Below are 16,232 nucleotides of genomic sequence, written 5' to 3'. Positions count from 1 at the left end.
TGGTAAAAAGAAAAGAAAGAAAAAAAGAAAGGATTTACCCCTCGGAGTCGAGGTTTCAAAGTAAAAATTTCTTACGAGTTATATCAACTCATCCCTCTCGCGATTTTCTTCAACGCAACTTCGAGGAGGAACACAAATGTTGAGGGTATGCAAAAAAAGAAAAGAAAAATAAAACACAGGGAAAAAGGGAGAAAGGGAGTAAGATCAAAAAAAAAGAAGAAGAAGAAGAAAAAAGGAGAATAAAAAATATAAGATGGTGGCATTTTTGTTGGTTACGAATTAATTGAATAAGAGTCGCCGAGCTGTCGGGGGATGTGCTGCGGGTTCTAGTCAAAGTAAGTAAGGGATGGTAGGATCAAAAAGAAGAAGGGTTTCTGTCTGTTTTGCACCAGACGAACGAAAACGCCTTCTCGTCGTCGTTTTAAAGAGCTACCACCCCAACCCCTCGTTCTCCCCACCACTACGAACCAACCCCAACGTCGTCGTCGTCGTCGTCGTCGTCGTCGTAGTCGTCGTATCTCTCCCTTTTCGCATTCTCTTACGACACCCTTCTTTTCCTCCTCCTCCTCGTTCTCCTTCTTCTCCTCCTCCTCTTTCCTTCTCTTCTCTTTTCTTTTCTTTCGCTACGTAGAACGTACGAAGAAGACGAGTACGTATATTCAGGACAGACTTGAGGAAGGGTGACTTAAGGTAGAAAGAGAAAGAAGAAGAAGAGGAGGAGGAGGAGGAGGAGGAAGAGTAGAACGAGGGCGGACAGGGGGAGGGGGTTGAAGAAACGCTCGGGGGTTGCCATCTACTCTGAATTCAGAAACGATCAATGCTCCAGGAACCCAGCAGTACCAGCACACACCACTATACCCTTCACCCCTTCTATACTATCTATCCATCTTTCTATCTTTCTATATATATATCTATATATCTGTATCACGCTTGGTGCAAAAGAGAAAAATAGAAAGAGAAAGAAGAAGAAGAAGAAGAAGAAGAACAGGCAAACCTTTCTTATTCTTATTTCGTTCTTCGTATTCTTGAATTCCCTCTCCCTGTTCTATATATTTCTATCTCTTTTGCCAGCCTTTTTCCTCTCTTATTCTTTCGGTTTTCTTCCCTTTCCTCTAGGCAGTGGCAAGCATCTCATCCCTTACGAGTAAAAGCGACTCCACAGGGGGGAGGCTTGATTCGTCGACGTAGACGTCGTGCTGACAGCCCGACTCTCTCTTCGTGGTAAAGCGGAGGTCGAACGATTTGCCAAACTTCCGGGAGACACTTTTCTTTTTTCTTCTCTTTCTCTATTTATTTCTCTTTTTCTCATCCACACCCCACGTTGGAATAAAGAATGAAGTCACGTGATCGAGACGGAGATAAATATACCAAACTATCGAAACAATTCCGCGATTTAAACTGTACTACACACAAGATTGATCATATTTTTAATTTGTAATCTCTCTCTTTCCTTTTTTTTTTGTTTTTTTTTGTATAAATTCCCTTTATTACTTCGAGGTTAGAAATTGGTTGGTTCATCTATTATTTTGTTCGAATTTTTAAATACATTTTTATTCGATCGATTAATGTAAAACACACGCGGTTAATTTACGTATCGATATAATTATATTTGATATAATATAACATATCACTTATTTATCAATTCATTTCTACCAACATATCATTTCTAAATTAAATATTGACAATATTGTTAACCCTTATCTTATTTTCATTGCATCCCAATAAATTCATATTAAAGCAAAAATTGAATTGACTCGATCATTTCCAGTATCGATAGATTTATATTAGAAAATGCAGCCTTGAATCTATGTCAACGTTCGATGATGAAAATAAGGGAAAATGTAACGGGGTATTTTTTATCCTACAAATGAAAAAACATATTGATATATAGATGGAATAATAAAGTCAAATAGACAGAAAGAGAGAGAAGAAAGTGAGAGAGTGAAAGAGAGAGAGAGAGTGAGTGAGAAAGAGAGAGAAAGGGAAAGATATATAGAAAAGGGAAACGCGATTTGTACGTACGATCGATCAAAACCCTCATCTCGTTCGGCCGAGGTCGGTCTATCGAGGCGATTCGATGAGCTAACGCCAACTTAACGCTACACACCCCACTGAGCTGCACTCGGTCAGATAACTCGTGGATTTTCGATCGTTCTCCGCGTTCCACCTCGGATCTAGGTCGTTTACTCTCACTTGTGGATTCTTCTAAGTTCGTACTACGGATCCTCTTCGCGAATTTATTAAGATCATATTATTACCTCTGATGGATATTGCCGATAATCACTTATCAAATGGAATAATAACATTTTTCTTCATTTTTTTTTTTCCAAAAAACTAACAACCTTGATTAAAATTGGAAAAAAGAACAATCTAGGAGATCATCTTTTTTCTAAGATAAGAACTACAATAGGAATACTTTCAAGACACTTACAAAATTGAATAATTACGCTAATATTATTCATCGCGTGAATAAAAAATAATTTAAATAGGGGTGGTATAATTAACCATTTATTTACATACGCGACAGATTTTTATCAAAAGTATTTCCCGATTGATTATACTTATAAATTCATTTCAATTTAAATATGAACACGAACATTTTGTAATAAATAATCGTGACATCTCTACGGGATCGTATGTTTAATATTATTACGAATTTATGAATTAGTATTGAAGAAACAGGAAATTGGTGATCGCGAAAGGAAATAAAAGTAAAAGAGAGAAAGAGAGAGAGAGAGAGAGAGAAGTATAGTGAGAAAAAGGGCGAGTGTTGGAAGGCACGAGAGAATGGAAATCAATACGTGAAGTGAGCAACCAGTTTGAAGCACAGGAGCTGCCGGCTTTAGAAAGCCCTGAGACGTCGTCTGCTCATCCTCTTTGGACCCTGCGTTAAGAGAGCTTCAGCGGGGGTGAAGGAGAATGATAGAAAGAGAGAAGATGAAAGAAGAGGAGAGACAGGAGAGAAGAGAAGTTCCATTCAGGACTAATGGGGTTAAACGCCTTAGCCATCAACCGAACGTCTCCCTCTTGATTCTTGGACGTTCCGATTCGACTCCACTAAGATTCCAAGTACCCCCACCTTCCTACTCCTACTCCTACTCTTCCTCTTCCTCTTATTCCTCCTTCTCCTCCTCCTCCTTCTATTCATTCAATCCTAAGAACTCTGCACGTGATATAACCCTTTTGTATCGAATCGATATGAAAAATATAAAAAAATAATATCGAACGCATTGGAAACTAAAAAATATTTTGTCAAACTTCGTAAACATCCCCGTTATCCCCAAAAAGTAGCTTTACTGAATTTAACTAACAAAAAAATAAGGAAAATATTGTTCAATTGATATTTTAAAGTATTGGATATTGGGAAGACTGTAATAATCATTTTTAATAGTGAAAATAATTAACAGAGGAAGTATTATATGTATTTAATCGATGACACGATTGTTGTAATTTTTGTTTTTTAAATTTCGATAAAATTTAGTATACCAATAAAGTGTACTTTTCGGTATCCCTAATAATTTCAACCTGCGCTTCTACGTGTAATCGATAATTGTTCGTCGATTTTGATACGATCAGGTGTCGATCCTTGTGTTATCAGATTTGAAAATATTTGTTGTTAATACGTTGATATTTCAAATAAATCTTACCCTTGTGTGCCATATCGTCAGCAGTGACGGAGGCGAGGAGGCCGGTGGCGCCCGGCCATGGAGCGACCGCAGCGCCCAGCTGCTGCGTAGGCAGAATCTTTGGGCCTTTAACACCCTATTGGTCACTGTAACAAATTTTTTTCATTCATATTATTCAATATATTTACATAAAACTTACAAAATTATTCCCACTGACAACTTATGTACACCCATTTACAATCTGATTTGATAAGATCATAATCGTAACTATTAACACCCTATTGGTCACTAAATACATTTTTTTATTCATATTTTATTCAATATATTTATATAATATTTATATTAAAACCTACAAAAATAATTCTACCGATTATATACTTATATACATTCATTTATAAATTGATTAAGTAAGATTGATCATAATCGTAACTATTAACACCCTATTGGTCGCTGTAACCAATTTTTTTCATTCATATTATTCAATATATTTATATAAAAGCTACAAAAATAATTCCTAATTAAAAATTATATACATCTATTTGCAAGATGATTAGATAAAATCGATCGTACCAATAGAATTCTTAGTAGCAATCAATTTTTCAATAAGTATTGGTTCGTCAAGAGAGTTTTTGTAATCGTTAGCGTGTTAGCCTAACATTTGAATAATTTAATTTATGCCTGTCTTCTTATAATTTTGTATATATGTATGTTTGAAAAGTTTTATCAACGATAGGATATTATTAAATCTATTTAATGTTTTAATACGTTTCTTTCTAGTAAAACACGTGCGGTGTTTTAAATCGTATTCACTATTCTGAATCGTGATCTCATCGTTAACAATGGTGAGAATTCGAATAATAATTCGTGAGAAAAAACATACGTATAATTAATTAAACAGTTAATTGAAATATTAAATAAAACCTAGAAAATAAAACCGGTTGTTAATGAAAAATGTATTTTCGATTTGATAACAAATTAATAGAAAACGAATTGAGGGGAAAAAGAATTCAATTTGCTGAACAAACGATTAATAATTAATAATTATAAATAATTAATTTTGAAAATCGTTGAAATATTATTAAAAAATAATATTCTTACCGAGCACGTATACAAGCCGACATGTGTACGATAAGATGGCTGAACTGTAACTGCATCGACTGTTTACTTGTATAAAGGAAAAAAAGTAAACACAGGTAAAGAATATAGTTTCTATCATTTCAACGTGTTTGGAAAAGTTCAGGGACGCGATTGTTTATCATAGTTCTTTTTTATTCGTAATCATGCGAACGATATAAAATATTCTCTAACGAATTTATTATTTTATTATATAAATAAATCTACGCTTTTTTAAATATTTTCCGATCGTCTATAAATAGGATAACGGATGTTCAACAAAAATTCATATTTTTTTACTAACTTTGATAATAAAAACAAAATGGTAATTTTTCAACGATAATAAATTCATACGTTATCAAATTTAATTTAGAAAATAAAGTAAAAAGATGCAGAATTTTTTGTTATTTTTAATTAAAAACCAAACATTCGACGGATTAAATTCGCTTTATGAAATTTTCTTAAATCTTTCTCGAAAAATCTTCCTACCGACAAGTGTTTTCTTCTTCTTCTTCTTCTTCGTCTACTTTTTTTTTTTCCTTTTAATTTTTATCTACATTATATATACATATACGTATGTGTTTTTTTTTCTCTCGACAGAAGTATATCTCTTATGTAATTCTTTCATTCGCATAATCCCACCTGTGTAAATTAGAACGCTTGACGTTTCATTGACATATCGTCATTTGAGCACTCTCTGCTCAAACGTGGCACACGCTAAAATTATAATATACTCTAATTAAATAAAACGGCTCAAATATTTTTTAGCCAATTTAATTTTTTTTTTCTTTTTTTTTTCTTTCGATCAATTACTTATTCCCCGTACTTTCCATCGTTGACTTTCCTAATGCAAATAAGAATAAACAAAAAATCATTCGACGAATATTTGGCCCATATAGAACAAATTTTTATTGCGCACCTCCAATCCTCCCTCCCTCCCTTCCCTTTTCCACTCCCTCACTCCCATACACGTATACACGTATTTACGTAAAGATGAACGTTCGTGTTTTTAAAAAGAGTCGACGTTTACCCTCTTAAAACGTAATTCCTCCGATGAAATAATAATACGAGCATGTAGGGATTCTGTTAAAAGGAAAAAAAAAAAAAAAGAAAAGAAAAAAAAAGGGGGATGAACGTAACATTGGCGATATGAAGTATCGTAATTACCTCGCTTCGTACTCGTTGAAGATGTTAACTACTCTCGCTAAAGTAACACACCCCTTCAAATTCTTCATCACGTTTGCACCGAGAAAGCGCGAGAAAATAACAGACTAAGAGATGAGAAAAAACAAACAAATAAAATAGAAGGAAGGAGATAGAAAGAGAGAGAGAGAGAGAGAGAAGAAACAGGAGGAAAGAGGAAATACGTTGGTGAAGGATCGGAGGGAGTAGAAGTGAGGCTAAGTGCGATAATTAGTGTTGCGAAGGGTTCCCTTGGTTATCATCGTGATGCATACGAGAGATATCTCAAGAGAGAGAGAGAGAGAGAGAGAGAGAGAAGAAAAGAAAGTAAAAAAATGAACGTATATGAAAATGCTGTCAAGATAAAATAAAATATTCGTCTATTTTTAACACGACCTTATCTACACAAGAAATGTTGTATCTTTCTGTATATGGTAAAGAGGGAGGGTAGAGAGGAGGATAGGGGAAAATTTTGGGGGGACTAACGAATAGGTAGATATACGTCAAATCGGAATGAACATAAAATGTATATATATGTTAATATATTCTTATGTATAACTTGTTTTTTTTGCGTAGATTGTATGAGTTGGGTGACATATGTTATCAAATTTTTGGCGTCGAAAATTAAACACCTGATCTCACATTAAACATTAAATATTCGATATTAATAATATTATTCGTTTTTCTTTTTCTTTTTTTTTTTATTTTTTTTTCGTAAATATTAATAATTCTTATTTCATAGTAGTATATCTGTTATTCGATCTGTTATCGTTATAAATGTTATTCGAAATAACTTTTTGGGGTTAATATAATATTAATTGGTTTATGCATTAAAATGAATTAATCGATAAGTTGACTAGCGTTGAGTTAACGTTAAATTTGTTATCGTATTAATGCGAAGGTAATCAATGAGAATGGAAAATAAAAAGATATACGTGTATATAAATCCTTGATAAAATCAAAATGAAATGGTTCGATGTAATATCATCGAAACCATTTCTTATGAATTTTAATGAGTCAATATATAAGTTGATCGAATGAGACTAACGTTAACGTTAAAAATAAATAACAGTAGATAAATCAGTAATAAAAAAAGAAAAGAAAGAAAAATAAATGAAAAAAAAACGTATGAACAAAATCTATCGTAAAATCTTTTGAATGACTATGAACGATTACATGAGATAGAAAATAATAAATCCATAAGTGGACTGATTTTAAGAAACGTTAAATCTATTACGGTGTTAAGAGTTATACGAATGAAACCACCAATGTGCGATTTTAAAAAAAGAAAATGTATATAAATCTTTGATACGGCAAACCAAAAAACAAACAAACAAACAAACAAAAATAAAAAGAAGAAGAAGAAGAAAAAGAAGAAAAAACATTATTCGAACGTAGCAAAAGAAGGGAAAAAAGTATACATAAGTAGAAAGAGACTACTTTTATGATTAAAAAAAAGAAACACAAAATCCCTGTGTGTGAAAGCATTTCACAAGAGTTAACGAACTAATTAGGACGTAATAAATCCTGAAATCGTTATTGTTAGTTCTCGCGTGTCGGTGTATCAACGAATCCTCAGAAAGGGAAAAATTGTTAGAGAAAGTGAGAGAGGAGAGAGAGAGAAGAGAGAGAGAGAGAGAGAGAGAGAGAGAGAGATAGGGAACGATGTCAATGGGAAAAGAAACAGATTCGTGAAACGAACAAACGAAACGAAACGATATGAAACGATACGAATACGGATACGAATACGGATACGATACGGATACGGATACGGATGCGATACCAGAAGCAAAGGATGAACGTCGCGAAGTGAAACACACCGGCGAGCATTCGTAGAATGAAAGAACCTTTTCAGACACAAATCATGGCGCAAAGTGAGCGCTCTGTTATTGCGGATTGACGATTTAACGCCCGTACTGGGAAATTCTAAAAAGAAGAGAGAAAGAGAGAGAGAGATAATTATCAAAGGGTTACGGATTATTTATCGTAGTCTCAACGAGATGTACGATGATGTAGCATCGAGCTTGGATAAATAATAGAAGGGAAAAAATGGGAAGTGGGCTGGGGCTGGGGGTGGGGGTGGGGGGAAAAAAGATGAGTAGTAATAGTCCTGACGTAACGTTTTAAAGAAGAGCACGAAGTTACGGTAAAGGAATAATACAAAAAATTAACAGGAAAAAGATATTGAAAGAAGGAAAAAGAGAGACAGAGAGAGAGAGAGAGCAGAGCAGAGAAATGGAAAAAATGTTAGTACCAGCTGTTTTCTGTCACCGACGGCACATAATCGGATCTGAAGAATTATAAGAAAAGAAGCGAGAAAGCATGTTCTCCCGTCTCCGTAAATTGTTCGTAATATTCTTTTTGTGCCCACCCCTCCTCCCTATTTTATTTACTTTTTCATTTGTTTTTTTTTTTTCGGTAATTTTTTTGCAAACAAATCTCCTCGCGTTCCTATTTTTATTTATTACTGCTAATACTTGGGCGTACGCGAAATGGTGGTGGTGGTGGTGGGGGGAAGGGGGATATGCACATGCGTTTCACTTTTAATCTTTTTCTTTCCCCAAAATAGAATTCACTTCGTTCTGCAAAGAGAAAGAGAGAGAGAGAGAGAGAGGAAGTGAATGAGAAAAAGATAGATAATCTTTGGTATAGAAGATAACAGGAGGGTAAAAAGATAGGCTGGAAGCTGGAGAGTATAACCGAGAGGTAGAGAGAAAAAGAGAGAGAGGAGAGAGAGAGAGAGAGAGAGAAAGAGAGAGAGAGAGAGAGAGAAAGAGAGAGAGAGAGAGAGTGTACATCGCGCTCGCATATTGTGCAAGAGGATTACCTTGGATTATGCCCGACTGAGCGCAAACAGGATCTCACCGGCTTGTGTTTACAAGACGCCAAGCTGTCGATTTAGTAAACTCGAACTCAACTCTATCTCTCAACGAATAGCAGCCGATTCGAATCGGATCGCGATTAACGCCATAAACCATATCTACCCTCGGCAAGATTTAAACCTCCTCCCTATATCGTACCTATCTAACAAATAATATTTCCTTACGACAAATATCCGAATTTACCTATTTAAAATAATACAATATTAAATATCTAACGAGAGGAGATAAATACGATGATTAATAATATTAATCAAACTTAATTACGATGTGATAGATAATTGTATTATTACTAAGATAATGTTATTAATTATAATCATTTCGTAATCGTAATACTCTAATGCACAATTATAATATCGAGTACGAATAAGAAGATTCTTGGAGACAACGTTTAGTTTATCTTTTTTTTTTAATAATTCCATATGTTTTCCAATTATATATTGCATTCTCTTATTTAATTTAGAATATAATTCAATGAAAGTAATCTCTCGTAACAATATATCCTTTTTCCTTCCCCAGCCCCCAATTTTCATCCCCTTTCACTTAATTCAATATTATTCGAACGAAAAGAAACAGTTGTGAATTATACGCGTGTATACGTATGATTGGTAAGTTTTTTTTTCGTTTTTCAAAAAATTCGTCACGAGAGTAAAAACGTTTATCGGTGCAATCCTTTACTAATTCATCCCCCTCTCTTTGATTTCATCCCTCTCCTAATTCATACGACAACGTGTTCGAAACGTAACGGTGACAACGCGATACGCGCGAAACAACGTCGGCTTGGTATTATACAACCGGATGGTAATAGGTTCCATATCCAAGAGCTGCCGGCACATTATGCTTTACATTTCCGGGGAAACACTGTTAATGGCACTGGCACCGGCAGTACCAACACAATCACTATCACCATCATCACTACTATTACTACTACTATTACAGTACTGTATTCCTGTTAAACACATACACACACACACACGTATGTGAATGTCCCGAATGTCACCGTTTCTGACGCCGCGCACGTCAAAATTCATCCCCCATAATGTATGTATGTACGTATACATGTATATATATATGTGTGTGTGTGTATGTATGATATATATGTCTCTCTAGAGATATATATCTCTACGTATATGTACGTGTACGTTCAAATTCGTGGGTATTAATTGCTTGCACTGCCGCATACGCATTGACTTCTATACACCCATTATGTTACCCGTTAACGCACATCTATAATATCCGTTCATTGATTGATAATAACACGAAAATGAATGAGAGAGAAAGAAAAGGAGTAGAGGTTTCCAATTATTTCGTTTACTCATCGATATTATATTCAAATCATTACGTTTTCAATGCGAATTAATAATAATACTATTTAATCGATTTGTACTTTTATAACGGAAATGAATACAAAGAAAAAAAAAGAAAAGAAAAAAAGACACGAAGGAAAATTGTCATTTATTACATTTGCTTTTTTTTCTCTTTTTTTTTTGTTCAAATTGATTGCAATCGATTTGGCCTTGTTTCGATGTTTTACTCGTACCGGATAAATGGATGTAAGTAAAGTATTTGATGTATTTATGCTTGTTTAAATGAGCTTATATACAAAAAAAAATAAAATAACGTGTGTGTTATCGTTAAGAGGTGTAAATAGGTATATATGTAAGTATATATACGAGAGCAACGTCAAATTATCTTACTTAGAGTCGAGACGAGCAATCGATCGACCGTTTACACTGCTTAAGCGAGTGGAACCAACTGCAAGAAGCGACACCATATGCAACTTAATTGTCTACGAACGATACTAAAGTCATGCCAAGTTTCATACTCATGCTATGACTCTTTTTCCCTATCATCCTAAAAAACAAAAATAAAAAAAGAAACAATATTACTCGTGATATCTCGCATAAAAACTTTGCATTCTCTCGTATTTAAAATATTAATGTTATTTAAGAATATCGCTTCGCCAATTAGAAAAATAAAAGTGACGTTAGCTCAAAATTTTGCACGAGCAAAATTTAAGAGTCTCAATGTTACGCCAAAAATTTCATTCGTTATTTAAATAAAAAGAAAAAAAAACTTTGATGTCAATAATACATACATTTGTACATACATACATACATACATATATATGTCAATATTGTTAAATAAGAATGAAATAACCCATAGAAACAGAAATAGGATCGAATTGCACCCTAAAACGATTTTCAAAAGCTACCGCTTTCATTTTCGTATCGAGTACCGATCGACGAGAAGCTTTTTCATCTCGAAAGCCACGAAAGGAACCCTCTCTCTCTCTCTCTCTCTCCATCTCTTTCATTCTTTCTCTCTCTTATCCTCTCTCTTGACGATGGAAAGGTTCGTTCACAATGCTTGGCGTCGAATACGTCACCGCGGGGTGTCCGCACTTGTGTCGCCTTGCCATTCTCTCTCATTCTGTTTCTCTCACTCTCTCACACTCGCACTCTCTCTCTCTCTCTCTCTCTCTTTATTTACTCAATCTAACTTGCTTTACGAATTTGCCACGGCAAATTCATAGACTATCGCCTAATTACCCTATAATACAAGTGAAAGAGAAAATGGGAAAGAGAGGGAGAGAGAGAGACAGATTGAAACGCATTCATCTTCTATAGAATACCATAGCTATTGTGTTTTAAGCCGTATTATTAGAGACACCTACATGCAATTTATACCAGTAATTATTACCGATACTGTGATTAAATGTTAAAAGAGAACATCATTCCTATTTAATTCTATTCTTTCTTCTTTTTTTTTTTTACTTTTTTTTTAAATCATTTATAGATAGTAATAATATTATTGTTATCCTATTAAAAAGAATGATATTAAAATTTTACGTGTATATAAATTTTTGAATTCTTTTCAAAGATTAAACTTTTTCGAAATAGCGATATTTTATACTTTACGTACGCTTATTCTCGATTATCATTTAATAAAAGGAACACTGTTTTCCAACGTGTGAGAAAATGATTATTCTTATAATAATAGTGATAGAAAACAAAAATTTTAAGATAATACATACGTAAAAAAAACAGATATGACGCTCATAAAAAAAGTGGAAACGAATTACGACGCGAAAATCGATTAAAACCAGAAACGTATATGTATTTGTACCTAATTTTTTCTAATGGGTACAATTCAAATATACATATATGATATATATACATTTTATATTTTACGTAAGTTATTCACGACTATATGATTAAATAGAAGAAAACTTATCTTACGCGTGAGAAAAATTAACAATCTCGGGAATGAAAATAAAAATATAAAAAATATAAAAATTCATATATAAAAAAACTACAAAAAAAAATAATATATATATATATATATATATATATATATATAACGCTCATATAGAAACTGGAAGAGAACTACGGTGTGAAACCTCAAAACCACAGAGCAGTCTCTTCGCGGAAAAGATCAAAGCGTAAAGCACGTGATCACGTACCAAGATCTCTCTCTCTCTCTCTCCTTTTCCTTCTTTCTTCTTCTTCTCCCTGATCTTCTCTCTCTGTCTTTTTCTTTCTTTCTGCCGACGGCCGACGGGGGTTGTTGTCGTCTACTTCTTTCGATTTGTCGTTCCCTCCACCTCCTCGATCGGCAAGAAAATGATTCCTTGTATCCTTGAATTTGTCTTCTTTTTCTATCCTCTTAAATGATCAACGATGATGATTTACGATGATCTACGATGATCTATCCTTACCAATCGTGTTGTCACTTTGAAGTTCTATTTTATTATACACACGCGTATTAACACTGATTCAATTAATCCTTCCTCGAGAGTCTTTAAAAATTATACTCAATCACGATAATCGATTTATAATATTTATGATTTTTTATTATTACTATTATTATTATTATTATTATTATTATTATTATTATTATTATTATTATTATTATTATTATTATTATTATTATTGTGTATTAAACGTAATAATAACGCGCACAAAACAACCGACCGATCTATTTAATAATTAATCTATCTATCTATCTATCTTAATCTATCTATTTCACAAAAGATAGATTTCAATTAACAGTGCAAGAAGAGTTGCTGAACATTTAAACACGTTCGATTGAATTTTTTCAAAACGGACGATTTTTTAAAAATTAAACCTCACGTTTGTGTTAACCCTCACGGCGAGTATTAATCCAAAACAGAAACCTCCTTTCTCTCTCTGTCTCTCTCTCTCTCTCTTTTTCTATTTATCTCTATTTCTATTTCTCTCGTTCGTTTCGACAAGTTCCGCAAGGATCGGTTGCGACGGGACGATCCGCACGATAAGAACGCACGTGTCTTTCTGATCGGGTCACCTTCTTTTCGCGTTGAAATAAGAGAAGAGTAATACGGTGGTGGTAATATGGGAGGAGATGTCAAGATCGTACGGTTTCGACGGAATTTCGAACAAAAGTTTAACGCACTCTCTTTGCTATTTTCTCTTTTTATCTATCCATCCATCTATCTCTCTTTATCTTTATCTTTTTCCTTATCTCTATGTCTTTCTATTTTTCTCTTTCTTTTTCTTTCTTTCTTTCTCTTTCTCTTTCTCTTTCTCTCTCTCTCTCTTTCTCTCTCTCTCTCTCTCTCTTGTTCTTTTTTGAACCCCGTGCGCGTTACTCGCCGTGCGCTCTCCTCGCCGTGAGGAAATATTATTAGGCAAAGTACACGCACGGACTGGCACGGTAAGACTTGGCGAACTCTCGTTGGGTCGTGGCTAACAGCTAGAGCCGCGGCTACATCGCTTACGCTCGACCAATAAGAAACTTCCTTGGCTACCCCCACCAACGTCAGGGTGAATTTCAGTGGTGGGGATACTGCCTCCGCTTCGTGACATCATCGATTCTGAATGGTGGAGATGCTCGACCGTGCGGAAGGCACATCGGAGGGCGCGTGCTGTGCAACACTTTCGCGCATGCGCACTTACTCACGCGCGCGACTATTCTCTCTTTCTTTCTCCCTTATTCTAACTGCATATACACATACACACACATACACCCCTATTTTCGCACATACACATATTATATATACGCTTATGTTCGTATAATCGTATAACTGTGTTGTATGTGTGTGGTATGTGTATGTTCTCTTCTTATATGTGCTTGTCGCTGCTTTTACCACCACCACCATCATCATCAACACACCACCATCACCATCAACCACCACCAATGTTACCACCACTGCCACCACCACTGCACGAAAAACGCTACCCACGCTGAGAATTCGCGCCAGACGCGACTTGGCTGTCCAGCCGATCGCTGAACATTGATAACTACGTAGTATTTTGCATCTATTATTATTTCGTTTCTACCGGTTCACACTCTCGACAATTCTTTTCTATCGTTTCGATTACTACCCCCTTTGTCTTGCATTTTACTTTTATTCTTTTTATAACTTTAAAAAGGGATATTTTTGTATATGGAATTTTAAATGGTTTCGTCGTGTTTGTCTCTTCTTCTTGTTTTTTCTAAATTAAAAGGATACATTATCGATGATAAACCTAATTGATTAATTCCCGTGTAACTCGTGGAGATTTTTAAAATCGTGTCTCATTAGAATTAAATATACTAAAGAGGAAAAGAGGATAAGTAGTGGGATTTTTAAAGAATCGATTAAATCATTTGAAGTTTCACCAATCGTACATTTAAATTAGATTAGCAATTAGATATGATTTACGTTACTCGTTAATCATTTGTCAACTTATTAAACCAAAAGATTTCATTTTTTCCCTCGAAAAATAGTTAAAGAGAAAAGGATGAGGGTTGGGTTGAGTTGGGGTAGAGTGTGGGGGCCGGAGGGGGGAGGGAGGGGGAGAGGGGGTGGTTGAGTTAGTTCGGTTTAAAGCGTAGAGGAATTTTTGTGTACGCTTTTGGAAAGGCGTTTGCCGTGCTTTGGCCTGGTAGGATATTAAAATATAATTGGCGTTTGTCCCCTTTGTGCAAAACAGTATCTAGTCACGCGTGCCTCGGCCGTGGGTGTTATGCACGCCAGAGTAGTCCGCGAACGTCGGCTGACTCACCCACCCTCTTTTTTCCTACCACCGTGTTCAAAGATCTATGTGTATCTATCTCTATCTCTATCCTATCTATCTTTGTCTCACCCTCTCTCTCTCTCTCTTTCTCTCTTGCACTTATTCTTTCCATCTCACCCTGTCGTGGATGGACTGACGTTGAGGTGGGGGTGTCGTTGCATCCACCCCTGCCGGTAGTGCGTGCGTCTACGTTTTCTCGCTCCCTCATTCGTTCTTTCAAAGCAAGCTCCTTTCACACGAACTTATTTACTTTCTTTTTGTTTTTCTTTATTTCTTTCGAACGAATTAAAAGATCGTCCAATATTTCTATTCGCAAAGGAAAACGTTTTGATAAAAATTATAAACACGCGAAAGAAAAATTACTTATCGACGTTTTAGTACAATCGTATTTCTATATTATATTGATTTGTAACCTGTTAAGGTGGAGGAGGAGGGGTTATTTTCGATTAATTCATTAACGAAATTCTTAACCCAGTCACGAATAATGTACTTTATCTATCTATCCTATCATAAATAGATTGTTTTTCTATACAGTTTACTTTAATGGATTAAAATATTAAAGGAAAATATAATGAAAAAAAAACAAAAAAAACAAAAGAAAATTATAATAATTAAAGAAAACGCGTAAAGTATAATAATGTGAAATTCATCGAAGGATAAAATTGAAGAAAGTCGGTCGATTCTTGCTGTCGAGATTAGTATACCGATTAGAATGATTCGGAGTCTAGTCTCGAGGAACGATGTGAACTCGGCTTTAGGAGGATCCACGCGGTGGAAGTAACGCGTTTCGATTTTGCGTTAGCTCAGCTACGCGTGAATCCAGCCAAGGTCAAGTCGTTCCCCGCTTCCGAGCATAGCATCCCTCCGGCACTCGGGCAGGGTTCTTAAGATCGATTCCAACCAATTTTCTCTTGTAGCCTCGATCCGATATGCCAAAATAGAAAGAAACAGATAAATAAAGAAGAAAGAGAGAGATAAAGAAAGAATGAAACAAATTTCAATGATATTTTTTTATAAAGATTACATGTACCTTCCTTTATTTTTTCTTTTTTTTTTTAGATTAGAATGCTGAATGAAGTTAAATTTAAACACACTTGTCGAGAATAAGAAATAAAATAAGTCGATTAGCTGATATCAAAAGTTATTTCGTAACTTTCCTAAACACGAGACGTAAGTACGTAATTTTTCTGTCAAAAAATAGATAAGACTATAATTATTAATTAATTAAAAACTATATATAGATATGTTTATATATTATTTTGCATAAAAATTCGATAAAAATTCTTTTTTCCAACGAAACGTATTTCTGTTTCTTTCTTTCTTTCTTTCTTTTTTTCTTTTTTTCCTTATTTTTTCTGTTATCGACTCATTCTCCTATTTGTACTCCC

At 34.6% G+C, this 16,232-nt stretch overlaps 1 protein-coding gene across 3 annotated transcripts in view; it reads right to left on the bottom strand.

The window, feature by feature from the left end:
• LOC122526483 (paired box protein Pax-6-like) overlaps positions 1-12,671 on the bottom strand; it is a 77,231-nt gene extending 64,560 nt beyond the window's left edge. For 2 of the 3 annotated variants that reach the window (XM_043649911.1, XM_043649913.1), the window contains exons 1-2: positions 12,267-12,671; positions 3,648-3,772 (exon numbers count right to left, since the gene is read on the bottom strand). In XM_043649911.1, the coding sequence (XP_043505846.1) occupies positions 3,648-3,660 (13 nt within the window). In that variant the 5' untranslated portion in view covers positions 3,661-3,772; positions 12,267-12,671. Of the gene's footprint in view, positions 1-3,647; positions 3,773-5,906; positions 5,991-12,266 lie in introns of those variants that run through there. The other variant, XM_043649912.1, reaches the window with a different exon arrangement.
• Between the last annotated feature and the right edge of the window lie 3,561 nt (positions 12,672-16,232).

The sequence above is a fragment of the Polistes fuscatus genome, unplaced genomic scaffold, assembly GCF_010416935.1.
Source record: "Polistes fuscatus isolate 324 unplaced genomic scaffold, CU_Pfus_HIC Scaffold11, whole genome shotgun sequence".
Classification (NCBI taxonomy): domain Eukaryota; kingdom Metazoa; phylum Arthropoda; class Insecta; order Hymenoptera; family Vespidae; genus Polistes; species Polistes fuscatus.
Note: the sequence above shows the minus strand (reverse complement) of the source record. Positions and strands in the feature narration are given on the sequence as shown.